Source organism: Electrona antarctica (genome assembly GCF_951216825.1).
Source record: "Electrona antarctica genome assembly, chromosome: 14".
NCBI classification, from domain to species: Eukaryota; Metazoa; Chordata; class Actinopteri; order Myctophiformes; family Myctophidae; genus Electrona; species Electrona antarctica.
Window position 1 is genome coordinate 23,576,915 of NC_136795.1, and position 21,358 is coordinate 23,598,272.

The window sequence follows — 21,358 nt, forward strand, 5'->3', positions numbered from 1 at the left end:
ACACACACACACACACACACACACACACACACATGATTGATTGATTGATGATTACATATCACAAATATCTTGTATAGGCTATGTCATGTATTGACCTGATCTACAGTGTCACTGTCATGCTGTGTTAATGTATATCTGTAAGTGCAACACTCAGCATTTGACAGTGAAGCTGTTCTGTTCAATCCACTCCAGTCACATCACCAAGACCACATCCTGGGTACGTCCGAAGAAGGAGGAAGACAGTGAGTTTGAACTTCAAAGTCAATCAGCAAAGTCAATGTCTTAATACATTTACATACATCCTTTTTTTTATTTTTTTTAACTTGAGAGCTATAGCCTATAGGCCTACTTTGAAAATGTTCAGTTCAACAAGATCTACCCACCAACAAAATGTACCTGAGCGGGCTTTGGAATTGTGGCGCTGGCATTACATAATGACAAACTGGGAATGGGAAATAGAGTGGGGAAATGGAATTGGTATAGGATTTATTTTGTATATAACTTTGTAACCGCAGATCACAGATTAGTTGTCCCTCCAGGTTATGAGATACACAAATCTCTGGAGTGGAGCTAGCCAATTCATCTCGCCTGTCCATCCAGCTTATGGGATCTAGTGGTTACCAAATGTTTTAGCTCAAGACCCAAAAAAGAAATTTGACGTTTGCCTGGGACCCAAACTAGTGAAAATAGCAGATCTACAAGCTCACAACACATCGCTTTGCGCCACATTGTGAGCTTGTAGATCGGCCACTTTCACTACTTCTTAAACATTTGTTTTCAAATTTGTGGAATGTATTTGTTTTTTTCTTTTATTATCTTCATGGAATTACTGAGGACATCATTGAATTTAGTTTTTAATTCCTGAAAATGCTTTTTTGGGAATGTTTTTGATAATGTAATAATACGTAATAAGTAATCATACTTAAAAACAAAATGTAGGAAACAAAAAATAAAGACAGCCATAAAAGTGTGTCTGTGACCCCAAAATGGGTCCCGAGTCCCAACCCAGTGTTAGGGATACAGTGATCTACTAGCTATAGTTAAACAATGACCCGACCCAGTGTTAGGGATACAGTGATCTACTAGCTATAGTTAAACAATGACCCGACCCAGTGTGAGGGATACAGTGATCTACAATGCCACAGCCCCGCCACAGCCCCGCCAGATGGGGCAGCAGAGAGTACACTGTACTCTCTGCTGCCCCATCTGGCGGAGTCAGGTTAATGCCACAGTGCCTCTGGCTTAATGTGGCAACGTAAAAAAAACAAAGAAAAAAAGAAAATGACGATTCAACTCAGACACATGCTTCGTGGATCTGGTCATGGTGTCATAGTTTGCATATTTTGCCATTGGCTATAAGCAGTGGTTCCCAGCCTTTTCTGGTCCAGGGAATCCGACCACTTAAGCCTCAGAAAATTATTTTGTATTTGAATGATAAATATCATTCATAAGTTAGCATTCATGATAACTATAGTCTGCCATTTTTGTATGTTTTAATATTGCCATTATCAGTCAATTCAATTCTCAGTGTTTTGGTAATTATTTGGGGGCCCACTTGCAATATCCTCAAGGAGATTGCACTGATTGACAAATATGAATGAGGTGCTGTGCTGGTCAAAAGTCTATCCAAACTCAAAGATGTGCTCTCTCTCTTTGACACTCTACAGATCCCCTAAACCGACAACTCTCAATAGAGGAGCAACTCCGCCCTCTGCCTGACAACTGGGGGAAGGCCTATAATGACAAGGGAGTCATTTACTATGTAAAGTAAGGAGAGAGAGAGTTAGAGAGAGAGAGAGAGAGAGAGAGACTGTTTTTGGTGGTCATTTGGCTTTTCTCCCCCTCTCTCGCACGCACGCACGCACGCACGCACGCACGCACGCACGCACGCACGCACGCATATCTTTGGTCCGACATACTAACAGTCCGACACTACTTTGGTCCGACGTCCTACCCCAAACCCTAATCCTAAATGCAAGCGGAAAGCCACAGTTGCGTCCTTACCGGCCACACAAGTCTCTTAACCGGCAACGCATGTCGGGAGACACGGCTGACGGCCAAGCTACACCAGGCTTTTCGCGCACAATACGTTTACCCTAAAACGCGAACCCCGCGTACTTAAAATAGGACTGGACCTAGATTTGCGCGTGCGCGTGTTGTGCGTATTTACGTAAACGCGCACTGAAAAGCCTGGTGTAGCTTGGCCGTGAGTCTTAACTGGCAACGCATGTGTCTTAACCGGCAACGCATGTCGGACTGTTGGTAGCCTACATAGGCTACCATGGGATTAACGTGTCCCCCTGCACGCACACACGCACACAAACACCATTGATATCACTGTATCTTGTTTTAATCTGTCCTGTATCTTTACACAATAAAATCCTTTGTGAATTTAACCATTTGTAACTTGAGTATTTTACAGTGCAGCTGTTCTTTTTGTTCAATCCATTCCAGTCACATCACCAAAACCACATCCTGGGTGCATCCTCTACTGATGAAGAACGAGGGAGACAGTGAGTTTAAGCTTTAAAAAAACAAAAATTATCCCACGATTTTTCAACCCATTTTTTCACACAGTGTCAATTATCTATGTAATCCTGTGCGCTACACTTCCTCTGCCAACCTGGGGGGGCAGCGGACTGACCTCATGCTTCCTTCTATGCATGAGGAGTCCAAGCTGCTTCTTTTCACCTGACAGGGGGAGTTTCCCCAGCCGGACGTAGCGAGTGGAAGGAACACGTTATTACGACCAGTTCCATTCTCCTCCATCAGGCGCCCCGGCTGGCCAGGGGGAGGTTGTTTAGAGACCAGGATTACTGCATGTTTTTGTGAGGATACCTACCCTAGGGGACATGGGGAGAACATGCAAACTCCCTTTCGCCAACACCGCCTCGAGTATGGGCACTGATGACGCGGAGAAGAGAACACACCCCCAGCGCCCACAGCGTCCCCAGCGGGAATCGAACCCAGGACCTTCTACTGTGAGGCGACAGCACTATACCGACTGTGCCACCGTGCCCGTGTTTAAGCTTTAAAGAGTTCTAGGTATCCTCACAAAAAACATGCAGTAATCCTGATCTCTACTGAAAAATGTAGGTAGCTGGTTTCTGCCAGACAGCGACAACATTAAGTTGTTATTGGCCTAGCTATGAAAACATTTATACATGCGTGCGTGTGTGCTTCACTAAATATTTAGCACCGGGCTGTGGTTTGGTGTTTCTATGCTTTGTCACCTCTCGCCAGGAGATGATTGGGTGCTCAAGTGGCACTGGGGTGAAGTGGCACTGGGGTGAAGCTAAGTACCTGCGCACCATCACAGAGTCTAGAGCACGGGTAGTAGGCTATACTCAACGTTCTCAGGGTCACACAGCAAAATGCAGTCTGCGTGTGTCATCTGACGGCCTTAACTTAACGTTTTTTGGGGGAAAAAAAGGGTGCGTGTTGGACAAAAGTCTATAGCTAATACAAATTGAGCTTCCTCCACAGAGACCTCAACAGAGGTGGAGCTCACTCTGCCTGAGAACTGGGGCAAGACCTACTCTGACAAGGGAGTCATTTACTACATAAAGTAAGATGCACGCACACACTCACTCACTCACTCACACACACACACACACAGACAGAGAGAGAGAGAGAGGGTGGGGGGGAACAAACCATTATGATTACATATTATCTTGTCTTTGACTGTCATGTCAAGCATTTCACAGTGTAGGTGTTGTTCTTTTGTTTTATTCACTCCAGTCACATCACCAAGACCACCTCCTGGGTGCATCCTCTACTGGCGAAGAACGAGGAATGTGGTGAGTTTAAATTCTCTCCTCTTCTACGGCCTGTGCGTAAGCACTCATTTCTGTGTGCTTTTGGAGATCATGCATTCATAATATTAAATAAATGTTCTTTGATTCTGTGAAACATTTTAAATTAGAAATGCAGTCTGTCGAGCTGCCAACTTGCGCTTTGCACAAAAGTTGACCATGAATGGCCTACTTGTGCGCGAGCACTTTGCAACAGGGTCTACTCTTTACAGTCTATGGGTCTACTACACATTATAATTTATGGTTTAAATCTGTTGAGTGCTATTAACCAAGATGTCCACTATAATGTTAAGTTTCCTATATATAACTTTGAAACATAGATTAGTTACGTCACCAACAATAATGGCACTTTATTAGCCGGTGGAGAACATCGACATACATACATATCTCAATCGGCCACGTATATGTCGTGTTGTCACTCGGCCAATCAGGGACACCGTTCTAACCCCAACATACATACATACATACATACATACATACATACATACATACATACATACATACATACATACATACATACATACATACATACATACATACATACATACATACATACGTTTTATTGAAAGACAATCAAAGACTAGAGAGCATGAATCAAGCGTCCTGTGTAGTGTTATCAGACGGCGGAGTCCAGTGGCACGGTCAACCCACGGCACTTCTTAATGAAGTCAAGTGATTGTGATTAATTGTCATTAGAATTGTACTGTAAACCTTACTGTTAATTCCATTTTTATCAGCAGACGCGTTGGATCCGGACCGTAATCCCCCAAAAGTGAAGCTCAGCCTTGGTGGAAAACTGCTCAGGAGTCTCAGGTGTGGAAAGAGCATAACAAGTTGAATGTCGTTTGACAATATAAATGGCCTGGTGGCCCGAAGTACCTATCAAACGTGAAAAGTGAAAATAATGCCTTGAAAATAAAAACATTAACATCTAATAATTTCACATTATTTCCCTGTTTTGTAATGATTTAAGTTAAAACGTCTCTGTAATTACCATTAAAACATAGTGTATACATGAGCCCAATATCATGGTTCAAATATCACAATTGAATTAACTCAGTTATTTTGACAGCCCTAATAATAATCAAATAATATGACATTTCCTTTATAGAAATGTAGTAGTAATTGTTTACTCGTGATATGGAATAGGTAGTAGAAGTGAGGTTTATTTTATGGGAAAAATAGGGATTTTTATTGTAGGGAAAGATTCAGGATACACTTTGTTCATTTAATTTATTATGGGGGATTAGGGATATATATATATATATATATATATATATATATCCCTAATCTATGAGACACAGACTGAGTAGAAAAATATCACACTGTGATGAGGGGCGCTCTTATCATCGTATATCATCATGACGTAAAATAGACCCAACGTAAAATTATCCATTCATTGTCAATGTGAATTTAATGTTTGTGTAGGACAAAGTTTGTGACAAACACCAAAAGCTGGATATAGGAGGGGCTAGCGCCCTTCAAAAACTGTGCTGTTTTATCATGATCATGGAGATGAAGATAGGTGGTCCTTTACTGTCTACTCCTGTTGAACTATGGAGAAACAAGGTTCTGCCCAATGCAAGACTGACTTTGTATTTCCTTCTCACCCAGTGTTGACCATGCAGCATCTGATCCGGACAGCAAAGCCCCAGGAGACTCCGAAGTGAAGCCCAACTCTCTTGGAAAAATGTTCAAGTCACTCAGGTATGGAGAGACGGATACTGGTCCAGTGGGAACTGTAATGGCAATTTTAGAATGCCAACTTACTTTGTCTTACATTCATTATTGTGTATAGTATCTTCCTTCCATTAAGTCTCTTTGCTCACCAATGTGCTCAGTCTAATTCATGCAGCTGTCAATCTGACAGCTGAAGGCTCCAAGCCCCACTGGCAAAGGTGTTACTATGACCTATTTTGGGTGTTGTTCTCAGATTAGGTTGTTTCCTGCTTGCTGAACTCCAACCATGAAAGGAGATGTTGAATAAACCACCTGTTACTGACTGTCTATTTGCTACTGTAAATGGGATTTTGCTGGTAAATAAAGGGGAGTGAATTCATTGAGGAGGGGAACTGGGGGAGAACGGAGGCGCAGTCATGTTGCCATTCTGCTGTACTGAGGACCTACTGACAACAATGAATAAAGAATGATGACGATGCCTGAATCTTGATGCTGTGTCCTGCTTCCGATGCTTTCCGCTGCTTACGAATAGTGAGACCAAAAAACTCCCTTTACAGAACCTAAACCTTGTGGGCACCTCAGCGTTAAATTTTGTTAAAAAAAAGAATACAAATAAATAAACTACCGGTAAATGTAAAACAGTAAAGAATAATCTATGATTACAAAAATTGTGGTGAAACCCTGCGTATGGGTTTACATAACCCAGCAACCCTAGGTAAATTATGCCACTGCTCTTATGCCAAAGCCCGACTGCAACACTATGCAAGACTGACTTTGTCTCTCCTTCTCACCCAGTGTTGACAATGGTGGATTGAAGAAATTAACTTTGAAGAAGAAGAAGAACAAGAAGGAGATGTGAAGATGTTTCATTATACTGTAATAAAGGATTGTCTTGCATCATTATCTGATCATTGGGAGGTAAAGGGCAGATACTTCATTGTGAAGGGACAACAGGATGAGGAGAGTTGTTGCGTAAATGTCGAGAGTAATGGCTGCACGCAATATTGAACAGTCAAAACAATTTGTATCAATATGAGTTCAAATATGCCACAGACACCTTGCAAACGAGAGGGCGACATAAGTAATAATATGTTAATCTTAAAAGTGGACTGTGGACACATGTGTTGCCACTTGAACTGAAAAGCTCTGAGGAAACTGTACCAGACATTTTACCAGACATTTTGCTTGTCTTGTATGCCTGTGTTGTTTTATTTGTATTTGAATACCCTATAGCCTTTAGCATAGTTGGCCAAAACTTAACCATGCTGTCCGTACAGTGTGCATTATTACCTATATGCAACTGTTATAACTGCTTGCTGTCAACATGCAACTGTTCTGATTGTTGTTGACATCATTGTTTTTCTTTGTTGTGCTTGTGTGTTGTTTATGTGTGTAATTTCGGCATCATTGTAATTTGTAAATGAGGGTCTCCCACTCTCCCTCAATGATCTCTCCAGGATATAAATAAAGGTTGAATGGTGGAATTTGTTTGGGAATGCTTTCTGTAGATCAAATCCTCCAGGAAGCTGGTGGAAATAGAGGGGTGACATGTTAGAGCTATACTTTACTACATAGGCTACTTAAATCAATAAATTAACTAGAGTTGCGTTATGTGAGTAGCCTATACTTTTTTAACGTTTAGTCAGTTGACATTGCGAGAGACTCTCCTGTAAAAAATAAGCTGATCTACCATACCAGTTCATGCAGTGCGGTGCATCGCGGACCACCACGTTCACAGCTGTAAGCTCGTAGATCTGTGCATTTTGCAGGAATGTGATGACGTTTTTCACCAGAGGAAATATATTTCCTGTTGCCTTATATGGCGTGGAATGGGCATGGATGTTCAATTATACCAGGCGACACCAGGCGATTCGCTTGGGAAAGAGGCGAAATGAGCTCCCGCCGCGATCCGCACAAATTAAGCCATTACGCAACCTTTGGTAGACTGATTAATACGCTCTCATTACGCACTTAATTTACACCTCTTCATTCCACTGTACGTAGGCTAAAATTCCTCCCAGAAATAGTGAAGCCGGTTCAAGTGGTTAACTTTAATTTGATATTGGAAGACAACAGGGCAGGACAAGTGGTGGAAGAAGTACTCGTATAATATGTTCCGTCTTTTCTTTTCTTTTTGCAATACCACATACTTCAAAAGTTGGTGTGTCCTCCACCATTTCCTTGCAGTTAGCAACCAAGAAGCAGGAGTCCCATCCCGTCCCCATGAAAGCCATGACTTTGATACCGGACCGACTTATTCGGAAGAATAACAGGACAGCGGTGAGCCGGGAACGGGGTGAACGTGGTTCCATTTACAGTATACAGTTAAACTAACAGAGCATTTTAAAGTGTAGATTGGGATCCCAAATATTTAAAAAAAAGTTAAGGCCAAGGGCTACACTGGGGACGGAATTGGCTCCGCAATGGTACGCTGCCACTATAATCAATGGAACCCAGCTGCGGTGCTCAGGTTGTGCATAAGCTCCGTGCGTGATTCTATTTTTTCTGTGTGTTCCCGGGGGTTACGCAGCCCTTCACCTCGCCTTCAGAGGACAAAAACAGTACAGAACTCCCTGTTTTGTCACAGACAAATTGAGGGTGCAGCCACCTAGCTGTGTACGGTTCTGTTACAGACCCATATTGGTACAGTTTGGCCCGTACATTCTAGCCCTGGACCAGACGGTGAGAAACTACTGTTAACCATGCGTGGTGTCATCCTCCACAAAATCTTTGGCCTGCTCTGCCGAGATCACATCGATGTGACTCACCTTGTTTCTGAACTTGACTCCATAGAACTTATGGGCCGATTCCAGCAGCTCGGGCCTAAAGGTGGTGGTGATAAACTGGGCGCGGCCTGCCAGTTCCACAATCATATCTGAGACGGCCTTCCTGTGCTGGGCGTCGAGGGCCTGATCGATCTCATCAAACAAGTAGAAGGGGGCAGGGTCACACTTCTGAATGGCGAAGATGAGAGTCAAGGCCACCAGGGACTTCTGACCACCAGAGAGCTGCTGCATCTCTCTCATCTCACCCTTCTCCCCTGTGAACGACACCTTGATGCCGACTCCCATGAACCGGTCCACCGAGGGGCCATTGCTTGAGTCCCACTCGCCATCAGCACCACATTCATTCTCATCCTGGGACTGGCTTCCCTCCGAGTCGTCCTTCTTCATGACTAATGCAGCTTTGCCTCCAGGCACCAGCTTCTGGAACACCTCACTGAAGTTCTTAGACACCTGATTGAAGGTGAGCTGGATGGCCTCGTACTTGCGCAGCTCCAGGACGTTCATCAGCTCCATGATGGACTTGTAGCCGCGGTCAAGCTCCTCCTGACGCTTGATCAGCTTTTCCTTCTGCTCTGAGAACTTGACAAATTGGTCCAGGGCTTTCTTGTTCACGTGGCTGTACTTCCTCAGCTCCGTATTGCACTGCTCCAATGAACGGAACAACTGTTTGAGTGTCAGGGTATGGTAATTATCAGAGGCTTCCTGTGGCAGCGAGCCAAGCTCTCTGATCTTCTTTGTGCACTCCTCTTTCTTTTTGAGAAGCATGCCCTGTCGGTTGGTCATCTTCTCCAGCTCCTTGGTGTCATTGTTGACGGCATCATTCTGCTCTTTCTCAATGTTCTTCCAGCGATCCACGCTCGTCACGTGGGTCTTGATCTCAGCTTCCGTTTTATCAATCAGACCGTCCAGATCTTCTGACCGTGCCAATGCGTCTTTGACACGTTTGTCAATGATGTCCAGCTCAGAGGTTGTGGCTGTGAGCACTGTTTCTCCCTCAGTCTCTTGCAGCTCGTTCAACTCCTGTTCAACTTGGTCAAGGCGTTTCCGTAGGTTCTCATTGAGATGGGACTCCGCCCTGGTCATGATGCCCTCCAATCTAATCCTCTCATTCAGAAGCTGCCTGTTGTCCTGTTGGATCTGACGAATTTCATCAGTGAGGTCATCAACACGCCTCTGGTCCTCCAGACTGAGCTGAGTGAGGAGGTCTGTCCCCAGCTCAGTCTTCAGTGACTCCCTGGTTGACTCCATAGCATGCAGGCTGGACTCCAGACTCTGCAGACTGTGTTGCTTGGGCATGAAGTTCTTCTCAGACTGCTGCCTCTTCTCTTTGAGCATCTTCATCTCCGATATGATGCTGTCTCGGGAGGCTCTGAACGTCTTCTGCTGTGTCTTAAACTGCTGCATCTGGTTCGTCAGCTGGTCATTCTCATTGTTGACACGTTCAATGTTCTTGTGAAGGTTCTCGTTCAGCTTGACCTCCAGCTCGCCCAGGTCCTCCTCTGTCTTCCTCATGTCCTTCTGTAGCTCCAGGCGGGACTTCCTGGTGTCGTAATAGCCTCCTGTTAGAACTCCACGGTGGCTCACCTGATCGCCCTCCAGAGTAATACAATCCATAGCGAGGGCTCTGGCTAGCTGTGTGGAAACCTCCATGCTGCGACAGATCAGTGTCTTCCCAAACACATGCTTTAAGGCCTTGTCAAAACTTTCACTGTAGCGGAGCTTGCTGATCATAGGAATGGCGTCGTTGGTCTCGGGGTAGGCCATGTCCCTAACAGCCAGCTTGCTGAGGGGCAGGAAGGTGACCTCTCCAGGTAGGTTCATCTTGTTAAACTCCATGAGGATTTTGGTGCTCACCTCGTCGGTCTCTACAATGTGGTAAAACAACCTAGTACCAGCAGTCACCTCCACGCAGGTATAAAAAGCAGGCTCACACTCAAAATTGTTCATGACAATGCCGTGGTAGCCATTGATGACATGCTGGTTTATGCCCTTCTGGTGGAAATGCTCCAGAACTTTGTTGATGCTGTCAATACCATTCATAATAGCCTTGCCAGTGGATGCTCTTAAGAGCTGCTTTTTCTTTTCCAGGTCCTCCCGTTTGTCTGCCAGGGCCTGCTGCTCCGTGTTCTCCTCACGCCATAGGTAGTTTATTTCACTTTGCAACTCATCTTTCCTCTTCTTAACTTCATTAAAATTTTGATTGAGCTCTTCAAGGCGAGTCTTGACTTCGCCGAGATCTTGATTAAGTTTATTGTACTGCTCCATGTTCTTCTCCTTGTTGGTCTCAGTGTCTTCTAGATCTGTGTGGATGGCAGTGATCTGCCTCTTTTTGTCGTTGATGGACTGGTCGAGGGATTTCAGCTCCTCCTCGATCCACTTGTCTCTCTCCTCCTTGGAGGTGAACTGGCTGCCTCGACCCTGCTTGGCGTACAGATCACTTCTCTCATGTGTGGCCTGGGCCAGTCTGCCAATGCCACGCTCATCTTTCTCCTTCACCATGTTGAACTTGGGCTCCGTCTCCTGCATCTCCTTCTGCTTCTCCTCAATCATCTCCAGCAGCTTCTGATGCTCCTTCAGCAGATGTTCCCTCTGTTCACTGTTCCCTGCCAGCTCATCCTGCAGATCCTTGGTCTTCAGCTCCAGCTTGGTCCTCTGTTTGATCTGCTCCTGGTGTTCGGCCGACAGTTGCTCTCTCTCCTCCTGCATGGCAGAGATCTTAGATTTTAGCTCTCGCACAATGCACTCCATCTCCTCCACTTTGTCCCTGGCATCCTGCTGAGCGTCACACAGCTGTCTGGATTTGTTGCCACAGGTCTCTCTCTTTGTAGACAACTCATCCAGTTTGGCACAGGTCTCGTTCAGCTCCTGGTTGTAGATGGTGTACTCTAGGGCCCTCCTCTTCTTGTCCCACTTCTGGTACTGAGCCAGCTCCTCCTTCTCATCCTCAAGGGTGTGCAGACGGTCCTCAATATACTTGAGCACCTCACTGATCTTCTCTCGTTTACCCTCCGTCTCCTGTATGAGGGTAATGCTCTCCTCTTTCCGTTCATCATAAACCCTGGTCCCTGCCACCTCTCTCAGCAGTTTCAGACGCTGAGAATCAGGAGCTGTGGCCATTTGGTTAATCTTTCCCTGTTTAACAATGTAGTATGGGTTACTGCGAGAGAAGCCAGCACTTTCCAACAGATTCATGACGTCAGTCTTAGTCACGGTCTTTTTGTCTAAGACATACTGGTCCTTCTTGGCACTGATTTCACGGCGGAGGGACACCTCCTTTTTGTCGATCGGCAGCCTGTTGTCAGAATTGTCAAATATAATCTCTACAAAGGCCAAAGTAACACGAGGCCCGGTTCCGTCATGAAGCAGGGCCAGACGGCGCTCAGTGCTAAGGTTGTTGAAGTCATCACTGAGCACAAACTGAATGGCATAGAAAAAATTACTTTTTCCAGACCCATTTCGTCCGACAATTACGTTATTCTTTGGACTAAACGGGTCTACGATGGTTTCGTCCTTGTAACTCCGGAACCCCTGGATGATGACCTGTTTGATGTGCATGGTGGTTTAACTGGGAACCTTACCTAATGCGGCTTGGAGATAAACTCCCCTCTTGATGGGAATTGAATGCTCCTTCCACTCAACAGTTATGACTTGTATTGCATATTAATGATGTCACAATGATGACGTCAATCATCTCCAAATGTGGGTGCAGTTTCAGCCTCTCTCTTACAAATGGTATATCATGCAGGACAGTGGTAACCAACCTTTTCAAGCCTAAGCCCAATTTTATTCCCAATTGACCATATGCACACTGGGTGAAAGTACATCTGTAGACCACTCAATGCATGTTTAGACCACTCTAGTGCATCAGTAGACCACTCTACTGCATCAGTAGACCGCTCTACTGCATCAGTAGACCACTCTACTGTATTAGTAGACCACTCTACTGCACCAGTGGACCACTCTAGTGCATGTTTAGACCACTCTACTGCATCAGTAGACCTCTCTACTGCACCAGTGGACCACTCTAGTGCATGTTTAGACCACTCAAATGCATCAGTAGACCCCTCTAGTGCATGTTTAGACCAATCTAGTGCATGTTTAGACCACTCTAGTGCATCAGTAGACCACTCTACTGCATCAATAGACCACTCTAGTGCATCAGTAGACCACTCTAGTGCATCAGTAGACCACTCGAGTGGATCAGTAGACCACTCTAGTGCATGATTAGACCACTCTACTGCATCAGTAGACCACTCTAGTGCATGATTAGATCACTCTGCATCAGTAGACCACTCTAGTGCATGTTTAGACCACTCTACTGCATCAGTAGACCACTCTAGTGCATGATTAGATCACTCTGCATCAGTCCCCACTCCCCAGTCCTCAACAGTGGAGCCGGCTTGCTCTGCAACCGGCTTAAACTCTATTGAGATGGCCTCCCACTAGGGGCAAGCTGTTCCAGAGCCTCTGCCCCCAGGCTTTGAAATATCTCACACATCAGAGCTGCCCAGTCAATGGATATTATTTTGTCAATCTGTATTAAATACTAAAATCCCTTCTTTCTGGTCTTTAGCAACAGCTGAGCCTGGTAGTCCACGATCTTCCTTTACAGATGTTTTGTTTTTGTTTCTATTTCAATTGTATTTTAACCTGTACAGCACTTTGGTGATTTTAAGGGAGGTTAGGTTCTGCGATGGTTGGCGGGCCTCCGTGGCCTCGTTGAGGATCCCCGATGTCCCCGATGTGGGAAAGCAGGGTGAGCGTGGCCTGGCCCCCAGGAGTGAGTAGTCGCCACTGGGGAAGCCGGGTAGGGGGCCGCGGCTCGGCCAGGGGGACCTGGGGGGTGAGCGACCCGACCGGAGCGGGCCCCCGGTGTTGGTCCCAGTGTCTGCCGCCCCATCAGTCCGGGTAGAGGCCTAGTCCGAGTGTTTTTGCCGTTTTTTCTCATAAAATAGTCCAACCGGCGACACAACTCACACGGAATGTTTCCATGGCCTCGTTAGCGTGTTGCGGGCCCAGGCAATACACACATACACTGTGTGGGTCCATGCCTGACATCAACTTGCCACAGCCTGCCGTGGTGCACAACTTCTGAGCCACGGGGACCGCTCCTCTGCGGTGGCGGCGGGCTGCTGCCCGTGAGTCCTGCCCAGACATGGTGTTGAGTGGGGCGTCCTGTGCCACCAACTGTTGAGAGAGAGAGGGAGAGAATTTAATTAGACACCCAATCAAACTGTTACAGACAAGAGTCTACATAAGTTTAGTGTAACAGTAGGCTATATTAGAAGGGACAGGACAATCCTACTGTATGTCTTGTACCTCGGTTTGGCTAGTCTGCGCAGGGCAGGATCAGCAGATATAGCAGTGTTGAGTGAGGCGTCCTATGCCACCAACTGTTGAGAGAGAGGGAGAGGGAGAGAATTTGATTAGACACCCAATCAAACTGTTACAGACAAGAGTCTACAGTACATACGTTTAGTTTAACAGTATATTAGAAGGGACAGGACAATCCTACTGTATGTCTTGTACCTCGGTTTGGCTAGTTTGTGCAGGGCAGGATCAGCAGATATAGCGATGGTGCTGGAGGACCCGGGCCACTTGAGAGAGAGAAATTAAATTGATTAGACACCCAATCAAAGTGTTACTCCCATCACACAACAGTGTTTGACACAAAAATAGGTGATCTAGGACCCCCAAATTGACACTCATTAGCCCACGGACCGCCATTAGAAAAGGTATTTCAGGGACACCCATAAGAGAATATTTTTTACAGCTCTAGCAGTTATTCTCAACCATTTTAATTTCAAGGACCCCCAGTTTGACATGCATTAGTCTATAAGGACCCCCATCTAATGGCATTTCTGTAAAATCAATGTTAATTTAACTCTGACAGTGTACAAATGGAACCAAATGGACATTTGTACACTCTGAGGGTCCATTTAGTTCCTATAACTATCATTTTGCTGGGGACCCCCTGGAACTCCCTCAAGGACCCCTGGGGTCCCCGGACCCCACTTTGGGAACCTACAAGCACACATTGTATACAGATTTGTAGATTGGCCATACACTTAGAATATGAATTATACGTGGCTTTCCAACTGGAAAGAATCACCACACCAGTCACTGACACTTAAGGACAGAGAAAGGAGGATTCAAAAATATATATATACAGTGTGTTACCAACACATGTTTCTATGTTAATATGTGTGTTACCAAGCTGTGTTATCACTGAAGGGTAAAGAAAACTCGTCTAAATAGCTTCACAAGGACAAGTGGCATACACGTGTACCGAGAGGTTACTTAATTGTCTTCTGCTCAATAGGTGAATACAGTAAATACAACGCCTTAATCCACTCTAAGGTTTACACTTACAGTTTGTCATTGGGGGAGGAATGACCAAGCCAGTTGTTATGGAAGAATAATTCAAAATAATTAATAGTTAGTTGACAAAATACACTTCCGTGGATCGACCCATAGATTTAGACAATTGTTAGCTGTTTTTTTTCACAGAAGATACAATGATAATATAATAGTATTAACAAGTGCAATGGCGTTGACACCAACACTAATGAAAAGACAATCTAAACTGAACTGGCAGGAACTACATGTACAGGAGAAAGATTTAAACAAGATCATTAGGATCCCTGTCAGCTTGATGCGTAATGATACAAAAGGATATTTTCCTGAGTAATTTCAGAGATGTCTCAGAGATAGTAATAATACTGGTCTGAAGAAGGACATAATCCAAAATGTAGTTAGAAAAATAAAACTGACATCATTTGCCATTGACTTGGAAGTTTGTACGGAGCAAAAGCCGGACATGGCCACACACTTGACATGAAGGGTGGAACACACACAGCCAGGCGTTGGAGGAGCGCTATCCCCTCAAAAATAGAAACTAAAAACAAGTCAAAAAACGGTTAGTGAGATGGTGTTGCACGGGCAGCGCGAGAGCAGGACAAAGACAAATAGCATATCCACGCGCACATGCACAGACACAGTCATGCACACAAGAAATAAAATTAAATAAGTGGCAGGTTAACTAAAATATCACTAAAAGATAAGTGGCCACAGAATCAGACTGTAACATTATATAAATGGGCATGAAGAAAGGACCCTGCTTAATACAAATCAATAAAGAATATGGAATATCAAAAAATGTATATAATATAGATCATGAAAGCATACTCTATAATTCGTCTCAAAAAGAAGCACTTACCAATCAATAAAACTAAAATTAAGACAAGGGATAAATGTCCCGGCTTCCTTGGGGCAGTGGAACAGTTTTGCCTTCCCACCACTTAGTTTACAGGGATACAACAAAGAATATTTAATAGCAAGCTGCCGTTTCTTTTTGGCATCATCAAACTTCCAGCATTTGTTGATCAAACAATGAAACCGGGACCGTAATCAGGAACGATTCATGGATTCAGACGCTATAAGCGAGCTCCTTCCTTTACCTGGCCATGGGGTGAAGAATCCTTTAGTTGAAAATGTATGAACTGATCTGCAGATCTGGTTCTGGAGCTGAAGGTGGGAGAATGGACATTTTGGAATAGTAAGCACAGTAGGACCTACTGTTAACAATAGATATCTTTCTTGAAATCATATTCTGGAACATTAATAAAACAGGTTTAATGACCGACTTCTGTTCTCAACATCAAGTTTATGCTTCAGGTTGGCATTTTCCATTTCAATGTTTGCACACGTTTTGTCAGATCATCAATGGTATCTTCATTAGAACTTCAGACATTGTCAGACATTGTAGACAAAGATCAATGAACATAGTTTGAATAGTTTGAATGGTCTCCGCCAGGAAATATGTTATCCCCTGAATGGCTTCCCAGATTGTTTGTAGGGAGACCTCGGCTTGTCCCATTGCGATAGAGCAGCTGATTAGAGATGATTCATGATTTAAAAAAAAAACTTTTATAATACAGTACATAGGCATTTACTGACAAAAGCATTTCAACAGGACCAAATTAGAAGTTTGCAGGCCGAGATCTTCCACACACGCGACGCTCAGACTATTGCAGCCATCTTGTTCCCTGCCCCGAGGTAGCCCGTGTGATGTCACCATTGGAAGTTGCGTGCTCGTGATGATGAAAGCAGGCGTGTCTCTCCGTGGTTCAATGTGAAGAATCTGTCAGGAGATAAGTTCTTCTTCTCCAATGCCTCTTTGAGACGGAGAGGAGGGTCCAGGTAGTGCTCGCATGCAAAGAGGGTGTGGAGCGTTCCCCAGTGAATGGCCACCGAGTGTTCGGCCTGAACGTCCTCGTGGATCTGAACAGCCTCCTCTGGGTCCACATGCTCTGCACACAACACGTCCCTGGGCAGGTAGGATCCTATCGGGATGGCGGCAAGGTTGAAGGGTCCAAAGTATCGTCCGATCTCCAGGAAGGAGGGGCAGTAACCAGTATCACCAGCGAAGAAGAACCGGTGAACCGGGCCCAACACTGACCAGCTCCCCCACAGAGACATGTTGCTGTCCAGTACGGTACGCTTGCTCCAGTGCTGGGCAGGGGTGCAGACAAACGTGATGTCATCGTGACCAGGTACACAGTTCTCCTCCCACCAGTCAAGTTCAACGACATCCTCACACCCGGCCTTCACCAACCAATCCTTCAGCCCCAGGGGTACAAACCAGCGTAACTCCCCTCCAAAGCGAGAGTTCAGACTGGCGACTGATCCTGCATCCAGGTGGTCGTAATGAGAGTGACTGATTAGAACGGCATCTATCCTGGGGAGCTGTTCGATGGTACAAGGTGGTCCGCGGTACCGCTTGGGGCCCAGGAACTGTAGTGGTGAGGCCCTCTGGCTGAAAAAGGGGTCAGTCAGAATATTCAACCCGTCCAGTTCCACCAGTACACAGGCATGTCCCAGCCAGGTGACTTGGAGACCTGGAGACGAATACTCACTGCTATTCAGTACTGATGATGGCCTTTGGACAAAATATGGAACCATCACCGGTAGCTTGGCATCTAGAACCTCTTCACTCGTTGGTACATTGCTGTTGTTCTTATCCAGCAGCAGGAAGCGAAGCATAGTGCTGTAGGAAGGTGATGTCAATGTTGGCCAAGGGTTTGTCCAGCGGCCATATTTGTCCCGACTCGACCTCGTCACGTCTTCCAACTGGCCGCGACTTGTAGAGAGAGACATATCATCAAACTCTTCATCACTCTCTTCTTCTTCACCTAACAGCCATCTCCACCAGCTTATCGTGTGATCCTTTTCTTCTGACTGAGGGTCTTGTCCACTCCCTGTGCTCATTGCTTACGGCCAAGGACTCGTGTTTGTGTGACTACCAGCAGAATTTAAGGCTCTACAGGTCCTTCTTCTTGTGCAGGCAGGTAGGTATCTCTCAAAATTCCCCTCGTTCGGATTTAAGCTGAGTTTCCTTGAGGCTTGCATCATCACGGTGATGTCACTATGGCGTCATTCCGCCCAAAAGCAGTGGTTCTCACTATGGGGCCATGATTATTTTATTGAAGGGTGCTATCCTATACAGATTTTGTCCTCACACATCTCAATATTTGCATTGACAATGAAAGGAGAAATTAGGTAAAATGTCCACCAAATATGAAATATGAAAGTTGTGGCAACACAAATATGAAATGCCATTGACAATGAAGGGAAAATCTACATCATATGTAGACGAGCAAATCGGCTAAACCAATCACATAAATTCAGTTCAATTCAGTTCAATGAAAGGGGAAATTGGGTCATATGTGCCTCAAATATGACGTAAATGTTGTCCACACACGTCTCATATTTGCTGTTGACAATGGAAGGAGAAATTAGGTCAAATGTCCGCCAAATATGACGTAAATGTTGTCCCCACACGTCTCATATTTGCCATTGACAATGAAAGGAGAAATTAGGTCAAATGTCCGCCAAATATGACGTAAATTTGTGGCAACAGAGACATTAAATGCCATTAACAATGAAGGGAAAAGTTACGTCATATGTAGACGAGCAAATCGGCTAACCAATCACATACATACATTAAGTTGTTCATGAGATGATGTATGATGATGTATAATGATAAGAGCACCCCTCACTTCACACAGGTGTGATTCTTATACTCTTTAAACATTTAACAACGTAAATCGGGGGTTTGGGGGTCCCTGCCTCAAAATATTGAGTGGCTATAAATACATGTGGGGGTCCTTGACATTCAAAAGTTTGAGAACCACTGCCCAGAACATGGAAACTGATTCCAATCAAGAAAATGGTGTCCAGTTGCTCCAACTCATCAGTAATATTATAATACAGACAATGTTATACAATACAACATATCTCTGCTGTCGGGCAGAAACCAGCTAACTACAAAATGTTCATTTTTCAGGAAATGAAAAGAATATTTTTCAGGAAATGAAGGAAACCCTGTATTTAAAAAAAAAAAGCAATACTGCCTCATCAAAGTTGGTATTGTGACTTTATATATTGTCAGATACTTGCATGAGAAGGGGAGAGGGGGTGGAGTTAGCTTCTTTAGCAGACAGTTTTAGGGTTCAATGGAGTTTTGTCAGAACTTTTAAATACTTTTCATTGATTAAATATTTTTGAGCGGTGCTAGCCACTCCAACACGTGGCTCTGTGTGTTGTCATGCAGTCAAGTCTATGGACTTATAAACCATATAAACTCATAACTGCCAGGTGCAGAAAGCTCTCGTTTATGGACATCTACAGTGTGTGTGCCGCAGCCTCTCCCCCGGCTCACGGCTTCACGTTGTGGCGTTCAGAATATGGGTTTTATGCTGTTCAGACTATGGGTTTTATCGTTAAAGGACAACTTTAGTTTTTTTCAACCAAGGTTCATGTTTTAGGTTGTTATTAGAGAAAGTAAAAGATGAGTGTTTTTTTTCATTTGCTGCTTTCTTTCGTTTTAGCTATTTTAGCAGTTTTTGACAGGGGGGCGGGGGCATTCGAACATGGGTCTAAATATGTATTTTTGTACCAAATTTTATAGCGATTTATTTTTGTATTATTTACTATAGTCCTACTAGACTCCAGGAAATTACATCTGGCCACAAAAGATCACAGGATGAACTGAATGTGAAGGGTGGTACTATAGGGGGATGCCATACTGTGTTGTAGGGCTCCACATGTCAGTTTGTCACCCCCTTCACGTTCAGTAGATCCTGTGTGGCCAGATGTAATTTCTTGGGGTCTAGTAGGACTATAGTAAATAAAAAGATAAAAAAAAATCGCTATAAAATGTTGTAAAAAATACATATTTAGCCCCATGTTCGAATGCCCCCGCCCCCCTGTCAAAAATAGCTAAAATCACTAAAACGAAAGAAAGCAGCAAATGAAAAAAAATCTTTTACTTTCTCTAATAACAACCTAAAACATGAACCTTGGTTGAAAAAAACTAAAGTTGTCCTTTATTAAGTCTCCATTTGGCTGCCTAGAGATGAGGCAGTCAATCATGTAAAAGTGTCCACTATCGAGTTGACAAATCATGACAATTTTTTGGTTTCTTCTTTGTAATTATTTGTTTGGTCCAAAATATTGTGTTTGTTGTCATGATTTGTCACAACTCGAGTTGGCTTTGTAAGACGCTTAAAAGGTCTTTAAATAAATACTTTTTTAAATGTCTATGGGGAAAATGCATTGGGAATTATTTCCTGGGCCTGGCGTCGTCATGAAAGGGGCGGGACTGCGACACTCTATAGACCATATGCACACGGCAGCCATCTTGCATGATTTCCCCATCAGGACACGCCCCCCTCATCTAGACTGAGTGGCAAAATATTGAGCAGCATGGAGTGTTGGAGTTTGGAAGTGCTCGTTGGAAATCACTCAACCGTCCTGCGTACCACCTGTTTCTATAAAATGTCACATAATGCAGGAGGCAGCGAAATGTTGTGTTATTGAAAACAAGCACTTCCAAATTCTGACACTTGCAGGGCATTTCTTGATAGAAAGTAGCTCATAACGTTTCTATGGTGGATTTTTATGAAACAAAAACTTTGCAGATAGAAAGAGGATAATTCAAGCTTTTCGTACAGCTGCAATGTTGGTGAGTTTAACATTGTTTAATGCAATCAGACATGACTTTTCTGTTTGGATGAATGGGCTGTCAAGGCCAGAAAGTAGTTTTTGCCACTCAGTGGGCGTTCCCGCATAACTTCCAGGTACGATGATGTCACGCGTATACCCTCTATTGTTCCACTACATTTCATAATAATATAAGACCACATTGCTTAGCAGAATTCAGTGATGCAAATGCATGTCAAGTTGATCAACAGATTGTATTTTTCTCCAATGCAATAAAAATACTGAAATGAACTATACTTTACTTTATTTGTTTATTTAGACGGGACGATGCATATTAATGGACATTATACAACAGGTCGTTTCGAGGAAGCAATCTGATTGGTTGAAACAGCCTTCTAGCCTTTACAAAGATAAAGTGCATCTATATAATTTAGGGGCGATATGGATTGTAACCAGTAACCAGTAACCAGTGCATAAGGTGCAATGTTGCTTTCAAAGGCTATAAGGGCATGGGAGCTCTTTTTTGAGGGACGCTAGCCCCTATACAGATCGTGTCCCCAGACTCCCCACACGTCTCAATATTTGCCATTGACAATGCAAGGAGAAATGGGGTCAAATATGACGTAAATCTTGTCCCCACACGTCTCATTTGCCATTGACAATGAAAGGAGAAATTAGGTCAAATGTCCGCCAAATATGACGTAAATTTGTACGATGACAAGAGCGCCCCTCACTTCACACGGGTGTGATTTTTAAGCAACTAAAAAGTTACTTTTCACAGTAACACATTACTTAGTAATCAGAACAGTAACTGAGTTACTTTTTAAATTAAGTAACTGTAGCGGTCTCCACCAGGCTGAAGGCTTGGGGAGAGAGTATGTTTTGCACTCCGTCCGTGAGTCCGTCCGTGGCTAACATTGGCTTTCAAAGTTTGTAGGATTGGCCCAACCTACTAGGTTGAGGAATATATCCCACCCTTTTCACATTGGCCTGTTATAGCGCCACCAAGTGGATTTTTGCAAAACACATTTTTGGAACAAAATGCCTCAAATCTTCCAATTGCCATACAAG

The 21,358-nt window shown here is 44.2% G+C and overlaps 3 protein-coding genes across 4 annotated transcripts in view; 1 reads left to right on the forward strand and 2 right to left on the reverse strand.

The window, feature by feature from the left end:
- LOC306936882 (uncharacterized protein) overlaps positions 1-6,701 on the forward strand; it is an 8,531-nt gene extending 1,830 nt beyond the window's left edge. The window contains exons 5-10 of one of the 2 annotated variants that reach the window (XM_079520534.1): positions 193-242; positions 3,487-3,568; positions 3,742-3,800; positions 4,556-4,628; positions 5,430-5,522; positions 6,291-6,701. In XM_079520534.1, the coding sequence (XP_079376660.1) occupies positions 193-242; positions 3,487-3,568; positions 3,742-3,800; positions 4,556-4,628; positions 5,430-5,522; positions 6,291-6,354 (421 nt within the window). In that variant the 3' untranslated portion in view covers positions 6,355-6,701. Of the gene's footprint in view, positions 1-192; positions 243-3,486; positions 3,569-3,741; positions 3,801-4,552; positions 4,629-5,429; positions 5,523-6,290 lie in introns of both variants that reach the window. The other variant, XM_079520533.1, reaches the window with a different exon arrangement.
- Positions 6,702-8,191: 1,490 nt separating this feature from the next.
- On the reverse strand, positions 8,192-11,836 carry LOC306936772 (structural maintenance of chromosomes protein 3-like; the record flags this gene model as incomplete). Its single annotated transcript, XM_079520386.1, has 1 exon — positions 8,192-11,836. The coding sequence occupies one exon, from the start codon at positions 11,834-11,836 to the stop codon at positions 8,192-8,194; it is 3,645 nt and encodes a 1,214-aa protein (XP_079376512.1).
- A 4,518-nt stretch (positions 11,837-16,354) lies between these two features.
- LOC306937089 (N-acyl-phosphatidylethanolamine-hydrolyzing phospholipase D-like) lies at positions 16,355-17,551 on the reverse strand (the record flags this gene model as incomplete). Its single annotated transcript, XM_079520759.1, has 1 exon — positions 16,355-17,551. One exon carries the CDS (start codon positions 17,549-17,551, stop codon positions 16,355-16,357), a length of 1,197 nt encoding a protein of 398 aa, XP_079376885.1.
- Positions 17,552-21,358: the final 3,807 nt, after the last annotated feature.